At 53.1% G+C, this 16,508-nt stretch overlaps 1 protein-coding gene across 1 annotated transcript; it reads left to right on the forward strand.

Moving 5' to 3' along the window:
- The first annotated feature begins 586 nt into the window (after window positions 1–586).
- Window positions 587–15,689, forward strand: C7H21orf58 (chromosome 7 C21orf58 homolog). The gene is given in 10 exon segments (XM_036766828.1): window positions 587–646; window positions 2,512–2,562; window positions 2,564–2,602; window positions 4,192–4,252; window positions 5,135–5,208; window positions 8,218–8,379; window positions 10,778–10,889; window positions 12,671–12,807; window positions 14,402–14,628; window positions 15,644–15,689. Coding segments are annotated over 10 exon segments (969 nt in total).
- The last annotated feature ends 819 nt before the right edge of the window (window positions 15,690–16,508 follow it).

The following is a 16,508-nucleotide window of genomic DNA, read 5'->3' on the forward strand; positions in this document are numbered from 1 at the left end:
AGTTGGCACTGGCTGATTTTTATGGGGTCTTGGAAGAACAAAGAACTGCATTCCTGTACCTTTTCTCAAGGTTCTGACACCTGCAACCCCCATCTTGGCCTCTTCCCCATTTACCCTTACAGTGTACGCCTGGGCCAGCTTTGGTATAAACTCTAATTTTCAAGGACTCTGTCAGCTTTCATAGTGTGATACACCTGGAGAGAAGCTTGTTTACAGGTAATAGACATAGTAACAAGGCTCATTGGCCTGCCTGACCTGCTTCCTGGAGCTCCCTAGCAGGCGGGATCCTAGCAACCTCCAGGGCTGGGCCCACTGACATGCTCGGGGAGGGCAGCTCCACAGCAACCTCCCTGGACAACAGAGCAACCTCCAGACAGCCTGAGAACATCGTGGGGATCTGGGTCACCAAGGCCTCTGCACCCTTCTCATAGGCCTTCGGGACCATCTCTGAGCTGGACACATCAGATCCAATCTAACTGCGAGGGGCTACCCCAGCTTCTGAAGGTTTGGGGGAAGAGACCAGCCTGCACCCCTCCCACCTGCCCCCCTTTGCTGTTCGTGGCCCAGCCCCTGGCAGCCATCTGCCATGTTGGACTCATCAGTGGCTGACCAAATGACTCGGCTGAAGCTCAAACTCTTGGAAAAGGTAAGCTGGGCTGGCCGTGGGACCTCGGGCAAGCCATCGGGCATCACTCAGAGTCACTGAGGGGGTGCTGACTTGCACTGGAAGAGGGAGTTTCCTCCTTGAGAAGTTCCTTCTATCAACAAAATCACTAGTATAAGGGGAAAAATGGTAAGCTGGCCCCCTTTTCTCCCAAATGAACCCACTGTCGGGCTTACCAATCAGTTCACAAGCATATTTTAATGGCTTCCTAAGCACTGGGGACACAAAGAAAGATACAAAACAGTGGCTGCCTTCAGGAAGCTTAGACTCTTCTCTTAGAGGAGCCAATGTGTATGGATCAGTCCAGACAAGGTCTAGGCAGCCTTGGGGGGAAGGGCTAGGAGCCCCTAACTGCTGGACAGCCAGGTGCCCGTGGCCATTCCTTTACATTTGGGGGGCTCAGAGAGGAAGGAGCCACATTTCCATTTGAGCGTAGATGCCAGACTGTGCCCAGACCTCTCCTGAAAGCAAGAAGACTTCTCTGTGGGTATTTCCATCACCTTTCCAGACCTCCCTGTGCCAATCACAAAGCTCTGATTACATCTATGGTGGAGTCACAACTCTGTGACTCAGCTTTGGCAGCACATGAAAGGTAGAAAAATTTTCAAATGTGGAGTTTGTCTAGGCCTGGGGAAGTCTGAAGTGCCGTAGGGTCACAGGATGACCCGGGCCCAGGCCCCTGGCTCTGACTCTGACAGCGGTTTAAAGTTGACTTTGCTTCCTGAGGAGGCCTGACACACATCAGGGAGGGAAGCGGGGGCTGGAGGAGTCTGGAGTCTCGTGGGAGGACTAAGAAGGGGCGCGGAAGCATCTGCCCCCCATCCTCCCCCACCACCTCCTTTTCATGGTCCTTTGCATGGTGCTACTGTGGGCCTTGGGACATCACAGCATCCCAGTATGAGATCCTGAGGGAACCTCAGAGGGCCCTTGATCCAACTCCTTCGCTCTGCAGATGGGGAAATGGAGGCCAAGAAAGAGTAAGCTTCTCTCCCAAGGTCACGTGGATGGTAGGCAGCAGAGGCAGAATCTGTTCTCAGCCTCTCTGACTCTAGACAAAGCCCAGGACTGGGCCCCAAGGCCTCCTCGCCTCTCTGTCCCTGGGGGAGGAGAGACAAGGTGGTGCCTGGTAGGGCTGCCAAAGGTTGGTCTGGGCCAGGGGATGACCTATGGCACTAGGAAGGTCTCCCAGCAATGCCAGCAATGCCTCCACTGTGATTCACTGCTTTCATAGCAAGCAGTGACCTTTTAAAAAAAATGTAAAATCCGCTAGGAGAGGTGACACAATTCTGCTGCCTATATTGTGTGATTCTGGGCAATTCCCACCTCATCAAGTTCCCGGTGTGTAACGTGAGAGGGGTGGATGAAGTGCGCTGATCTCCACGGGGCCTTTTCAGGAGTAAAGGCTTGAAGATCCTCAGATGCTGTGAGCCTAAAACCCTTGTGTCTCAGAGGGATACAGAAACAGACAGCAGACAGGCAGATGGGCAGACAGAGAGATGGATAGGCAGACAGACAGAGAGATGGACAGGCAAAAAGAGATGGACAGGCAGATGGGCAGACAGAGATGGACAGGCAGATGGGCAGACAGGCAGACAGAGAGATGGACAGACAGGAAGACAGAGAGATGGACAGACAGACAGATGGACAGATGGACAGACAGGCGGACAGATGGATCTCTAGCTCCGTAAAGGTGGGGACAGTTCTATGTGTGTCCCTAGAATCTTGCCCCTGTCTTCACATGCAGTAGGAAGCGCTTAATTCATGTTTGTTGAAGGACTGAACTGTATGAACAGCTTTCTGACATGTCCGTAGACTATGAATAAAGTGCCCTCCCCACCAGCATCCAGGCAGCAGCTGAAGGTGGTTGGCACCTGCCAGCACTCAGGCGGCTCCTGCCTGGCAGGAAGGAAGCTCCAGGACCCCAGGGCAGCCCCGCTCGTAGGTTGCTGAGTGTTCACTGCCCTAGTTTCTAGTCCGGACTTTTTCTCTAACATTTTACTCTTCACAATTAACCTCTCCCTGCTCCTAGAGCACAGCAGCCCCTCATCCTATTAGTCAGATCACGAGGAACAGGTTTGTTTTTCCAAGAGGAAAAAAACTGGCCTAAAGCTCCCAGGCTTGCAGGGCAGGGCTGGGCGGGATTCCTAAGTGTGAGCAGGCCTGTGGTGCAGAGGGCAGAGGGTTCCAATCCCGCCACTTCTCCTCTCAGCCCATCCATCAATCAGGTTCTTAGTCAGGTGCCTATTCTGCCCAGAAATGAGGGGCGCCTTCCTCCAGGAGCTCAGGCTGATGGAGGAGGGGCCTGGGCTCGGGGTCTCTGCCGCCCCCTCCAGGTCTAGGAGCCTCTTGGCCAGGAGGCTGATGGGAAGCGGCTTCCCGCCCAGCCATCAGCATGTGCCCTTGTCTGGGCACCCCGGCCCTACCGGGTCTCTTGGGGCCAGCAAAGGAGAAGGGTGTGGTGATGACAAGAAAGATAAATGGGTGTTTTCCTCCGATGCCCTGGGATGTAAAAAAGCTGCAGGAAGCCTAGACCCAGAGCTGGGTGGGGCCTGAGGCCTGTGACAGGAGGAAACTGAGAGCCGGGCTAGGGAAGAGACTTAGGAGAGCAGAATTGGAACCAGGTCCTCACACTCCCAGTTAGGGAGGCCTCTTCCCACTGTAGCCCATGGCCTCTCCTCTGAACCGGACTGCTGACATGAGGTGCACAGTATAATTTCCCTTCCATTTTACACAGAAGAAAGTGAGGCTCAGACAGACACGTAGCCACCATACCAGGGGCAGGATTGGAATCTAGACTCCAAGTCCAGGCTCATCTCCACAATGTTACACCCCCTACTTCTGGGGCTCAGTCCATGACTCCAGGCATAAGAAGCCTGGCCTTCCCCTCAGGGCTCACCTGACCTGCCCCACAGGACACACCTGGCCTGCCCCTCAGGGCACACCTGGTCTTCCCCTCAGGGCTCACCTGACCTGCCCCTCAGGGCTCACCTGGCCTGCCTCTTTCTTCCACACCTCTTCAATGCAGGATTTCTCTGGCATGGGTGCTTCCTCAGCCCAACCTGCATCCCTGCATGGCAATGTCTCTTGAACTGCTATGTTCCTGTTTGATGTCAAGGACATCACTCCCTGGGGCCAAACTTGTGGCAAGTGTCTCCCAGTGCACCTAGGCTGGTGTTCAGGTGACAGATAAGGGGACCACTCTAGTCCTGAGAGTTCGATCACTTCTGTGCCTGCACCGGGCATTGAAGGACAGCTCCAGGGGAGGTGGGCTTAGTACCTTTTCTAAGGGAAGGGAGGTAACCAGACCCAGCGCATTTGTACTTCTAGTGTGACTTTGTCTCTTCCCCTCTGAGTCTTAGTTGGTGCATCTGTGAAATTGTGAGAAAGGACCAAAGATCTGCCAGCTCCCCACCCCCATCCTTCTTGCACTATAAGCTTGTGCCTGAGAGGACAACCCCCAAATATATTCCATGTAGTCTGTGTCCCTGTCAGCCCCTTGGGAGTCATGTCATATTCTTTGTCCACAGAAACTCGAGGCTGAGAGAGAAAACCTGGAAGACAGTCTGGAGCCAGCCCTGGCTGCACCAAGTAAGGGCTGCTTCTGCCCTCCCCCCAGTGTCAAGTGCCCCTCGCCCAAAGGCTGAATCCCCTGTGCCCTTGAACCCATGCCCCCTCCCTGCTCCAGGGCCTTGCTCTATCAATCAGTCCATTCTACAGCTACTGGTTCATTCACATCACAAAGCTGTTTGTTGACAGAATAAATAAATGTGCAATGAATGAGGGAAAAGATGAGGCTGCTGAGGTTTACCAGGGCATGGATCACTGAGGCCACAGAAGGGCAGAGGGCAGGGGACCTGAACAATTCAATTTATGCTTTTCATTCGATTCCAGCCCCCACCCCCATGTTTTATGTGTCCCTGGGTTTCTTCAAAGTTAGAAATTGTAGGTTTATCTGAATAATACAGAAGTAGTAGGCCACAGTGGGGAGACAGCTGCCCTTCAAACCAGGAAAACCAGACCCCTCTCTCCTGCTGGCTGTGGGGCACTGGCTGAGTCATTTAACTTCCCAAGGTCCCTGGCAATTTTAGACAACTGTAAGTGGCCAGCACTGGAAGAGAGAATTTCCTCACCTGGGAATTCCCTATTGCAATGGAATACCTCCCCATCCCTGCAGTATGAGTCCTGTTAGGACAAGGGCATCTTTGATTTGTCTTTGTATCAGCTGCCCCCAGTACTAGGCACCTAAGAGCCTCTAAAGAGAGGCTTGTTGTATGGCATTGCATTGTATTGTGTTGTGTTGTATTGAATCTGTGTTGTGTTGTATTTAATTCGTAATGTGTTATATTGAATTTGTATTGTGTTGTGTTGTATGTTGTATATCAGTTGTGTTGTGTGGCGTTGTGCCTTAGGAAGCTCCTCTCTGGAGGACTTTTAAAAAACCAAGCCCAGCGTGTGCCTTTTTGTTCCCAGGGAGCTATGATGGAGAAGATGGCGTTCTGCAGAGTGCCCTGAGGAGGAGGAAAGACCTTCTACACAAGCTGCGGGTATGCCCATGGCAGCCACACAATCCCAAGGGCACAAGGCTAGCACCAGAGGAGATCCGCCGGCGCCACTTCCTCTTTAAAGAGGAAGGCATCCCTAGACCCCTGGGGACCTCGTCCCTTCCCCCTGCATCATAGAAGGCGTCTCAGGACCGGCTGAGTCAAACCCCATATTTTACAGCTGAGGGAACGGAGGCTCAGGCCGATGATTTGCCCAGGGCCACACAGCCAGCAGCAAAGCCTCACCTCTGTGTCCGCTGAGCAGGGTTTTCTCCTGGGACCTTCATGGCCAATGGTTTGAGCTCCTGGAGAGGCAGCAATCTCCCTTCCATGATATAAATCGTAGACCTCAGAGAGGAAACAAATGGGAGGATGGGTACCTCTGAGGCCCCAGAGAGGATACAAGCTCAGTCTCTGAGCAGGCAGGGCCCTCCAAGGCATCTGGTCCAGGACTCTGCTCTCCATCATGCCTGGCCAGAGGGCGTCTGCCTCCCTGTGCAGGCAGGCCTCCAGGGACGGGACAGAAACCCATTTCCTAAAATCATGGCCATTACCCTAACATGCCCTAACAGACCATACATTGGGGATGCTTGCTTTGGTGCAGTAGGCAGAGGGCTGACCCAGGAGTCTCAGGAAGACCTGAGTTCAAATCTGGCTTCAGATACTTACTTATATGCTGGGTGACCCTGGACAAGTCACTTAACTTCTGTCTGCCTCAGTTTCCTCAACTATAACTTGGAGATAACAATAGCACCTGCATTTCAGACTTGCTGTGAATATCAAATGAGATAATATTTGTGAACCATGCTTAGCATAGCGCCCTGGCCCTGGATGTCGGCTGTGGAAGGACTGAATTCACACTTGGTTGTTTATAGAGGCGTGTGAAGATGTGTCTGTCCTGTGCCCCGTCTGTCCCATCTGTGTCTATCCCGTGCTGTGTTTGTCCTGTGCCATGTCTAACCCATGCCATGTCTGTCCTGTGCCGTGTGTGCCCTGTGCCATGTCTGTCCCATGCCATCTTTCCTGTGCCATGTCTGTCCTGTGCCATGTGTGTCCCACGCTGTGTCTGTCCTGTGCCCCGTCTGTCCCATCCGTGTCTATCCTGTGCTGTGTTTGTCCTGTGCTGTGTCTAACCCATGCCATGTCTGTCCCGTGCCGTGTGTGCCCTGTGCCATGTCTGTCCCGTGCCCTGTCTGTCCCGTGCTGTGTATGTCCTGTACTGTGTGTGTCCCATGCTGTGTCTATCCCATGCCATGTCTGTCCCATGCCATGTTTGTCCCATTCCATGTGTCCTACCCATGTCTGTCCTACACCATGTCTGTCCTGTGCCTATCCCATGCCATGTGTGTCCCATGCTATGTCTGTCCTGTGCTGTGTGTGTCCCATGCCATGTCTGTCCCATGCTGTGTGTGTCCTGTGCTGTGTGTGTCCCATCCGTGTCTGTCCCGTGCCGTGTCTGTCCCATGTCTGTCCTGTGCTGTGTCTGTCCCATGCCATGTCTGTCCCATGCCGTGTGTGTCCCGTCCACGTCTGTCCTGAGCCGTGTCTATCCCATGCCTATCCCATGCCGTGTCCATCCTGTGCCATGTCCATCCCATGCCGTGTCTGTCCCATGTCTGTCCTGTGCCATGTCTGTCCCATGCCATGTCCGTCCCATGCTGTGTGTGTCCTGAGCCGTGTCTGTCCTGTGCCTATCCCATGCCGTGTCTGTCCCATGTCTGTCCTGTGCCGTGTCTGTCCCATGCCGTGTCCGTCCCATGATGTGTGTGTCCCGTGCTGTGTCTGTCCCATGCCGTGCCTATCCCATGCTGTGTCTGTCCCGTCCGTGTCTGTCCCATGCCGTGTCTGTCCCATGTCGTGCACACCCTGAGGGATCCACCCAGAAATCAGCAGGCCAGCTCCTCCCCAGCATGCGTGTGGTCAGCCCCCTGCACACAGTGGCCGCCCCTGCCTTCCCAGCCTTTGCCCAGACTGGCCCGTGCCTTGAAGGCACTCGCTCCCCGCTCATCTTGGCATCCTCTCAGCGTGTGTTCTGGCTATAGCTGTGTACATGCACGCACACGTATGCAGACATGTGTACATATCACCTCCCCGGCTAATGCTCCCACTAGTGGCATGGTCATAGACCTTAAAATGTGCAAAGTGCTCTGCGTGTTATCATAACTATCCTGGGAGGGAGGGGCTGTCACCCCCATGTCGCAGGCAGACAGCAGGAAAGTCACTTCCTAGGGTCACACGACGACTCGAACGTGGGTCTTCCTGACTCCACATTCAATGCTCTACCCACTGTACCGTCTGGCCATCTCACAGCTCACTTTTGCTTTTGTTCTGCTGTCTGGTCCGCCAAAGGGGCCTGAATAATATTTGTTAGCAGGCTGATTGATTGACTGTTGAAGGCACTGTGTGTGGACAAAGTGTTTTGGGACACCGATTTTCAAAATATTCAAATAAAGCTTTCACCAAAGTGGTGCTGAACATACTAAGGCAGCTGAGTGACAGAGGAGAGAGCGCTGGGCCTGGACTTAGGAGGACTTGAGTTCAAATCCTGTCTCAGACACTTACTAGCTATATGACCCCAGGCAAGTCACGTTTCAACTGCCTGCCTCAGTTTCCTTGTCTGTAAATTGGGGATAATAATAGCCCCTCCCTCCCGGGCCAGTGGCGAGGATTCCATGAAATATTTGTAAAGTTCTTTGCAGGGAAGCGAAAGGAGAAGGGAATAAGCAGCGATGACTGTGCTTGCTATCTGCTGGACACCATGCTAAGAACTTTACAAATACGATCTGGCCGGGCCTTGGTCTGGATGCAGCTTGAAGCTCCATCTAGACGGGGGCTGTTAGGATTCAAGTCCTGCCATTCACCTAGGTCATAGTGAGCAGTCAGTTACTATTACTGCCAATCAAGGACTAGCATTTACATAGTGCCTACTGCCTATCAGCCACTACGGGCTCCCCAGGCTTGAATCTCCCTTCTAACCAACTTCTGCCCTGTCTCCTCTGCCTGGCTTTGCAGGAGCAGCATCTCCTAGAAGAGCTCTCCAGGCCTTACACATGGGGAGGGAACCACAGAAGAAGCTACAGACCGGAGGTGCCCCCAGAGGTGCCTCCAGTTCAGATCTACCCACCCTTCCCTGCAGGGCCTCAGCCAGAGCAGCCCAGGATCATCCAGCAGACAGTAAGGAAGGCCCTGCTTTCCCCAGGGAGACTCAGGTGCCGGGATGTGCAGAGACAACAGCAACCCTCTGGTCCTTGAATGGATTCCCCAGTGATGGAAAGCCGTCAGCCCAAGGCAGGAGGACGGGTGGTGGCACTAGCTCAGTGTGAGCACGGGCCCAAATGGCAGGGGCTGGCTGTACTCACACCGACAGGTGTCAGGGTGGCCATGTGGCTACACCTCACTCTCAGGGTCCTAGCTGTAACCTTGGGACAGAATACACTCCTATTAGTAACAATCCCACCAATGAGCTTCCCAGGTGAGGAGTCCAACCAAAGGGCACCTTTCACTCTTAGTCAGAATCACGAAATGGAAGGCAAGCGAGAGCAATGAAAATACAACACACCACCCACCAACCTGGGACCTTTGCACCCAATGTCTGTGGGGGAGAGTGGGGCCGTAGCCTGGGGAAGGGCATGTGAGTAGGACACTTTATGCCTGGGGCAGCCTCTCCCTCAGCTTACACAACAGGGCACTGATAATTGGGGCTGCTTCTCTTCTGGGGTCTTTCAGCCAAACAGAACTCTGAGAGTGGGAACTGCAGACTTTTCCCAAGTTGGTCTCTAGGAGTTTCCACCTCTTAGACAGGAGGTAGCAGTTTAGAGGAGGCAAAGGTGGAATCAGCTTTTCCAAGTAGCAAAGGTATTTCTCCAGTAGACTTCTCAGCAGGAGATGGCAGTGGAGACTGAGATCTTCCTGTGACCCAGCTCCCAGGACTCTTCTCAGACCTGCTCAGGGGTCTGGCCTGACCCCTTTTGTCTTCTTCAAAGCAGGACTTTTTGTGGAATGACTCACTTCTATCTCATGTTATGGTGAGGAGCCGGAATCCCCACTTCAATCATCCAAGCCACAAATGGGCAGTATACCCTTGTCCACTAGTTCCTAAATAGCTCCAGCTGTCAGGATTCTCCAGCTTTCTGTTTGAAAGTCTCTTTACTCTGAGTAAGCACCTCTTTTCTGTGGGCCTGTTCCTACTTTTGTCCCTTCCAATAAAATTGTCCCAATCAGATAGGGACACCACCTTACAGAACCCGGAGGAGCAATAGAGGTCTGTCTAGTGTGAACTAATTATGGAATGGCCAGAGGCCTCAGTGGCCATTGAGTCCAGCTAATTAATACACGAAAGGAATCCACTGTGGTGTGCACTAGTGGTCACTCAGCCTCTGCCTGAAGCCCTCCAGGGAAGAAGTGACTCCTCCTCAGGCATGCCATTCTACTTGGAACAGCCAAGTCCCAATCTACCTCTTTGTAGTTCTGCCACCCCCACCCCAAAGGCTCCTGGGCCTGCCCTCCAGCTCTTTTCCACATTTCATTCTTGAATATTTCCAGACCACTCTCCAGTTCCCCTGGTTTTCTCTTCTCCAGTGGGAGGATTCCCAATGCCTTCCTTTGATCCTCATATGATCGATTAAGCAGTTGATGAAGCACCTTTTATGTGCCCAGGCGCTAAGCTAAGCGCTGTATGAACACTCCCTGCCCTCAGGGAGCTTAGAGACTGCCAAGGAACATCCTGGGCACAGTTAAATCTCAGGGAAGTAAATGCGTAGTAATTTCGGGTTCAGCGTCAACATCTGGGGAAATACTGGGAGAGGCAGCGGTTCTGCATGAGCTTGTTCTAAACATTCGTCCGTTTAAATTACATTCATTCCTACTGTGTATAAAGCAGTCTCTTGGATGCTTCAGGCACTGAGGGGAAACATAGGCCAATCCCTCTCATCCAGGACCTTCCGTTCTCCTGGGGCTGGGGGAGTGGGAACAGGCAGGCTTTCCGGATACTCCTGGGACTGGTCCCCTGGACTGGTACTGCCTGAGGTCCCCAGCCTCAGATCGAGGGACAAAGGATAGGCCAGTGCATTGAGTGGGGTCTCAATGGAGAAGAGGCAATGCCAGGAGGTAGACAGAGAGAAGGACTCAGCCACTCCAAAGCAAGGGAAGATAGGCTGAAAAGAGTTTGTGGTTTCCATGTGGAGAGCTGGACACCTCCTCCCCAACCAAGCAGGAGACAGGAGCTCCTCAAGAATTCTATCAGCCAGGGCCTTTAGGGACCAAGAGGAGGACCTTGGGCAGTGTTTGTCTTGGCGAGCTGCCATTCCAGGACAGGGAGGGTTGTTCTTGGAGGCAGGGGACCCTCCCCCACTAGGCTTGAAGTCCAGCTCTGCCTCTCCCTGGGCTGCCTTGGGCTCCCTTCTCACCTCATTTGGACCAGGCAGTCCCGAAGGGCCCTTTCCGTTCTGAAACCTACCCTTCCAAGAAGGCCTGTGAAGTGGGCACTGGAGGTGTAAACTTAGAAGGATAGGCAGGAGAGGACTGGGGTTAGAAGCCTTCATTTTAACCTCTCTGATAAGCCGAGCCCTCCTAGGTACCCCAGCCCCCAGCGACCATCATCCAGCAGCTGCCTCAGCAGCCCCTCATCACTCAGATCCCCCCACCCCAGGCCTACCCTGCTCCGAGGGCAGGAAGCATCAAGGAAGGTAAGCTGCTTCCTGTGGATGCCCCCCCCCTTCTCTTTCTCCTCCCCTCCTCTCCATTCCTCTCTTTTTCTCTCAGTCTCTCAGTCTTTCTGTCTCTCAACCTTTGTCTTTCTTTGTCTCTGTCTCTCTGTCTCTGCCTCTCTCTCTCTCTGTCTCTCTCCCCCCCAGCTGTCTCTCTCATTCTCTCTGTGTCTTTCTCTCTGTCTCTGTCTCTGCCTGTCTCTTTCTCTGTTTCTCTGTCTCTCTCTGTGTCTCTGTCTCCCTCTGTCTCTGCATCTCTCTCTCTCTGTCTCTCCTCTCTGTCTGTCTCTGTCTCATCTCTCTCTCTGTCTCTGTCTCTGCCTGTCTCTTTCTCTGTCTCTCTCTCTCTGTGTCTCTGTCTCTCTCTGTCTCTCCTCTCTGTCTGTCTCTGTCTCATCTCTCTCTCTGTCTCTCTCCCCCCAGCTGTCTCTCTCATTCTCTCTGTGTCTTTCTCTCTGTCTCTGTCTCTGCCTGTCTCTTTCTCTGTCTCTCTGTCTTTCTCTGTCTCTGTGTCTCTCTCTGTGTCTCTGTCTCTCTCTGTCTCTGCGTCTCTCTCTCTCTGTCTCTCCTGTCTGTCTGTCTCTGTCTCATTCTCTCTCTCTGTCTCTCTCCTCCCCAGCTGTCTCTCTCATTCTCTCTGTCTCTGTCTCTGTCTCTGCCTGTCTCTTTCTCTGTGTCTCTGTCTCTCTGTCTCTGTGTCTCTCTCTGTCTCTGTCTCTCCTCTCTGTCTGTCTCTGTCTCATCTCTCTCTCTCTGTCTCTCTCCCCCCCCAGCTGTCTCTCTCATTCTCTCTGTGTCTTTCTCTCTGTCTCTGTCTCTGCCTGTCTCTTTCTCTGTCTCTCTGTCTCTCTCTGTGTCTCTGTCTCTCAGTCTCTGCCTCTCTCTGTCTCTGTCTCTCCTCTCTGTCTGTCTCTGTCTCATCTCTCTCTCTGTCGCTCTCCCCCCCCAGCTGTCTCTCTCATTCTCTCTGTGTCTTTCTCTCTGTCTCTGTCTCTGCCTGTCTCTTTCTCTGTCTCTCTGTCTCTCTCTGTGTCTCTGTGTCTCTGTCTCTGCCTCTCTCTCTCTCTGTCTCTCCTCTCTGTCTGTCTCTGTCTCATCTCTCTCCCCCCAGCTGTCTCTCTCATTCTCTCTGTGTCTTTCTCTCTGTCTCTGTCTCTGCCTGTCTCTTTCTCTGTCTCTCTGTCTCTCTCCCCCCAGCTGTCTCTCTCATTCTCTCTGTGTCTTTCTCTCTGTCTCTGTCTCTGCCTGTCTCTTTCTCTGTCTCTCTGTCTCTCTCCCCCCAGCTGTCTCTCTCATTCTCTCTGTGTCTTTCTCTCTGTCTCTGTCTCTGCCTGTCTCTTTCTCTGTCTCTGTCTCTCTGTCTCTCTCTGTGTCTCTGTCTCTCTGTCTCTGCCTCTCTCTGTCTCTGTCTCTCCTCTGTCTGTCTCTGTCTCATCTCTCTCTCTGTCTCTCTCCCCCCAGCTGTCTCTCTCTCATTCTCTCTGTGTCTTTCTCTCTGTCTCTGTCTCTGCCTGTCTCTTTCTCTGTCTCTCTGTCTCTCTCTGTGTCTCTGCCTCTCTCTGTCTCTGTCTCTCCTCTCTGTCTGTCTCTGTCTCATCTCTCTCTGTCTCTCTCCCCCCCAGCTGTCTCTCTCATTCTCTCTGTGTCTTTCTCTCTGTCTCTGTCTCTGCCTGTCTCTTTCTCTGTCTCTCTCTGTGTCTCTGTCTCTCTCTGTCTCTGTCTCTCTCTCTCCCTGACCCCAAGGGTTTCTCTTCTCTCAGACATGGTAGAGATGATGTTGATGCAGAACGCGCAGATGCACCAGATCGTTATGCAGAATATGATGCTGAAAATCATGCCAGCCCCAGCATCTCCCACCCCTGAAGTGAACCCGCTTTGGCTTCGGCCTGCTCCGCAGGTAGGCATGGCAGAGAGGCTCAGTCAAGGTAGATGAGGACAAGAAGGAAAAAGTCAGAAGACTCCCGCTTCTGTCTGCATGCTGGGGGCACCGAGCCCACAACCTGACCACAAGAGCACCCGTGCCCTGCCCAGGTGCCATGATTCACACTGTATCCAGCCTCTGGGTGAGGGGGCTTCTCCCAAGAGAGCTCTCTTGTAGAGCTGGCTGGCCCTAGCAGGCAGTGCTCCCCAAACCCCGTTCTGGCTCCATGGGGCTCAGCCTGGGGAGCCAGCCCTCTCTGGCTAATTCTGCAGGAGATAGCCTGGTGACCCTGGCTGAGCCCAAGCCCCAGAGGGACTCCAGTCTCTGAGGTTCCATCTTCTCTCACTCCCCATTGTTATCCAGGCTCTCAGATGGCTCCCTGAACTCCACTGGTCTCCTATAAGCCCTCCATTATCTCTTCATACCTGTCCCCTCCCTCCAACACAAACATTCTGGGGGAACCAAGTCTTACATCCAATCAAGACTGTATACAATGGATCTAGGAACACTCTTGAAAGGGCCGGGGGTGTGGGGTAGAATGAATGATTGTGGCCAGCCCTCTGAAAAGCCCTCCCCACCCACTCTTCTCCCAGGGATGCTGCGTTGTCTTCACTTGGGGTACTCCCCTAATTCCACCCTGGACACTGAAGAGCCGTGTGACCCTGGGCAAGTCACTGACCTCTATCAGCCTCAGTTTTTCATCTGCAGAATAGGGATACTGATAACCTCTTACTTACCATAGTTTTTGCGAGGCTCAAATGAGAAAACCTGTGTATGGTTCTTTCCAAATCTTGCAGTGCTACATGAAGATGAGTGATGTTTAACCCAACTGAATTCAGGCTGTAGTTATTAAGCACGTGCTTTGTAGCAGGAATTTTATTAGACACCAAGCTCACAAAGACAAAACCGAATGGCCCTCCCCTCGGAGGTCTAAGGTCACCTTGAGTCTAAAGAACGATGCTGGCTCATGGGCGGCCTGCCACATCTCTGGGCCTGCCCTAGGCTGCTGTGGCCTGGCTTTCCAGGGCCAAGTGCCAGTGATAAGCAGAGTCATTGGCTCATTGACAGAACCCACTGAAGTCCCAACCATGGCCCCACTATATTCTCTTCTGGCCTAGTAGGGATGCCCTCACATTACAGATGTGGAAACTGAGGCTCAGACCCAGAGTCCCCCAGGTGGAAGGGATTAGCCAGCCCCCTCCTGCTGCAGGTCACCTGCCCACACTCTCCTGGCAGGAAGTGACAGGATCAGAGAAAGGTATCACCCAGGGAAAGTCTTCTGCTGAACAGAGGACAGCTTGTGTGCCCCTCCTGCCCCCATCTGGACATTGTGCAGCCCACAAAATCTCCTTTCCCTTCTCAGCCTCCCTTTAAAAAGGACAGTAGAGGCCCCTCCGGTCCCCTTGGGATGGCTGAGTCATTGGCTTCTCCATGCCACCTGGATTGGTGAGCCACACTGGCTCCAGACCGTCACTCCTCATGGGAAAACCTTCTACCCACTGCAAGAAAAAGGGGGTTTAGGACCTTTTGGAACTAACTTTTACCCTTTTTGGTCATTTCATGTGCCAAGGATACCCAGTTTGCATTACGAGCTGAAAAGCCAAGGGCTTCTTCAGTCCACCATCATCACCATTACAGCCCCCCTGGCCTGCAGGCTCTCCCTGCCCCACTGCCCCCGGTGGGCTACCCCATATGGCCTTCCCTGCTTCCAGCCCAGGCCATGACACAGGCCCCAGGCTTCCAGCCCGCCATCCGGCACATGATGGGACCCACCACCACCATGCCTGCCCTCAACACGTAAGTGCTCTGAGAGCCCTTCACCCAGAGTGAGGGGACATTGACTCATTTGAGGAGATCCAGCCCCAGCTCCGTCTCCCCTCATTCTCAGGCTCTTGTGAGGCAGGAGAGGAGGGATACAGGGGGTTGGCTGTTGGCCCAGCATTTCTAGAGCCCACCTTCAGGGGTCAGGGGAGCAAAGACCAGATGCCCATGGGTCTTGGGTTCAAATCCCTGGTTTCCTGCCTGTTACTCAGTAGAGGGAGGGCTGGCTTGGATGCAGGAAGACTTGCCTCTGGCATTTTCTTGAGGCAAACACATTTACTTGGCAAGTCACATGCCCTTTTAAAGCCTGTTCCTCACAACTAAAACAGGCATCAGAGTCACTGTGCACCTACTTCCCAGGGTGCTTGTCAGCCCCAAAGGAGATCCTGTCTGTATGCGGAGCTTCGGGGTGAGAAAGTGTCTGTTACTGTAGATAGCACCTGGGGGCCCTGGGACAGTAGGTCCTGCACCTCAGTTTCCCCATCAGTCATAATTATGACTGACATTTTTATCCTAAAGTGTTTTGTGGACCTGATCTCCTTTGAGCTCTACACACCAGCCCTATGAGGTATGGGGGTACCTATTTTACAGAGGGTGAAACGGAGACCTGCCCACAGCTACAGAGCAAGTGAGTGGCAGAGCTCACTCTTGCACTCACCTCTCTTCTGTTTCAGATTCCTTTACACCCCATGGTCAAATGAGAGGCTTGATTCTGGGGGCTCCAGGGCCCCTACACTCAAAGGGCTGTTGTCTCCTGAGGCAAGAGGGAGGAAGAGGAGGAAGAGAGGAGGAGGAAGAGGAGGCAGGGGAGCAGGGTCTAGAATATGGTCAGGCCAAGCCAGCTTAAATGGCTTAGATGCGGAGTGACGAGATCTGCAAATAGAGACTGTTCTTAGATGGTCCATGCTCCTCACTAAGCCCAGATGGAGGTGGCAGGGGGAGCCAGAGACAACAAAGAACAGGGATGCTTAGGGGTCTCCTTTCTTTGAAGGGTAGCATCCGAAGGAGCCCTCCCCGGTCTGCCCTCAGGCTTGTAAGCCCTGCAGGTCTCTGACTCTGGTAAGTAGGCCAGAATCTTCACTTTTATTCAATTTTCACAAAAATGAGACAAAATAGAGACAAAACACTTTCAAATGAGCATTTAGTAAGCCCTGCCAGGGAAACAAAGGCAAAGGGAACCACCACCACCCTCATGGGGCTTACGGTCAGCCCTTCCCTGAGAGGGCAGGGTGCTCCTCACACCAGGACATGTTTCCAGAGGCTCTGATCAGAGGCGGTCAAGCCTAGATCCCTGAAAGGACCTGAGGACACTGGGTGGCCACACGGCCACCATATCCCTCCTTTCTCCAAGGGAAGGAATCTTTCTGTTTTCATTACCCTGGGTTCACTGAGGTAGGTGTGACCTGCCTTAAATATTCCCCTGGGCAGAGGCAGTGCCTCGTGGCAAACTGGGCCCTACTCTGATCTGTGTGGGCACGGTTCCAGGCCCAGAGACTGAGCCACACTCATTTGGCAGACCCTCTGACTGAGGAGAACTCAGAGGAGGACAGGACAAGGCTCCCTCAGTACCTGTAGTTCCCACTGTCCAAGAGTGAATGTATCTGTATAATGGGTGTCATACTGCATGCTTTTTTGATGGATGGAGGAGGGGCAGGAGGGAGGGAGAGAACCGAGAACTTCAACTGTAACTTGACCCTAACATAGTGAGGTCATTTGGTCCCCTTTGAGAGCCAAGGACCACAACATGGGCAAAACAGAACAGGCCCTGCCCTCAAGGAGATTACATTCAGTTGGCCCAGACACTCAGTCAATCAGCAGACATTTGCTCCTTTATTTAAACTAACATTTTTCTCATT

This window comes from Trichosurus vulpecula, chromosome 7 (genome assembly GCF_011100635.1).
Source record: "Trichosurus vulpecula isolate mTriVul1 chromosome 7, mTriVul1.pri, whole genome shotgun sequence".
NCBI classification, from domain to species: domain Eukaryota; kingdom Metazoa; phylum Chordata; class Mammalia; order Diprotodontia; family Phalangeridae; genus Trichosurus; species Trichosurus vulpecula.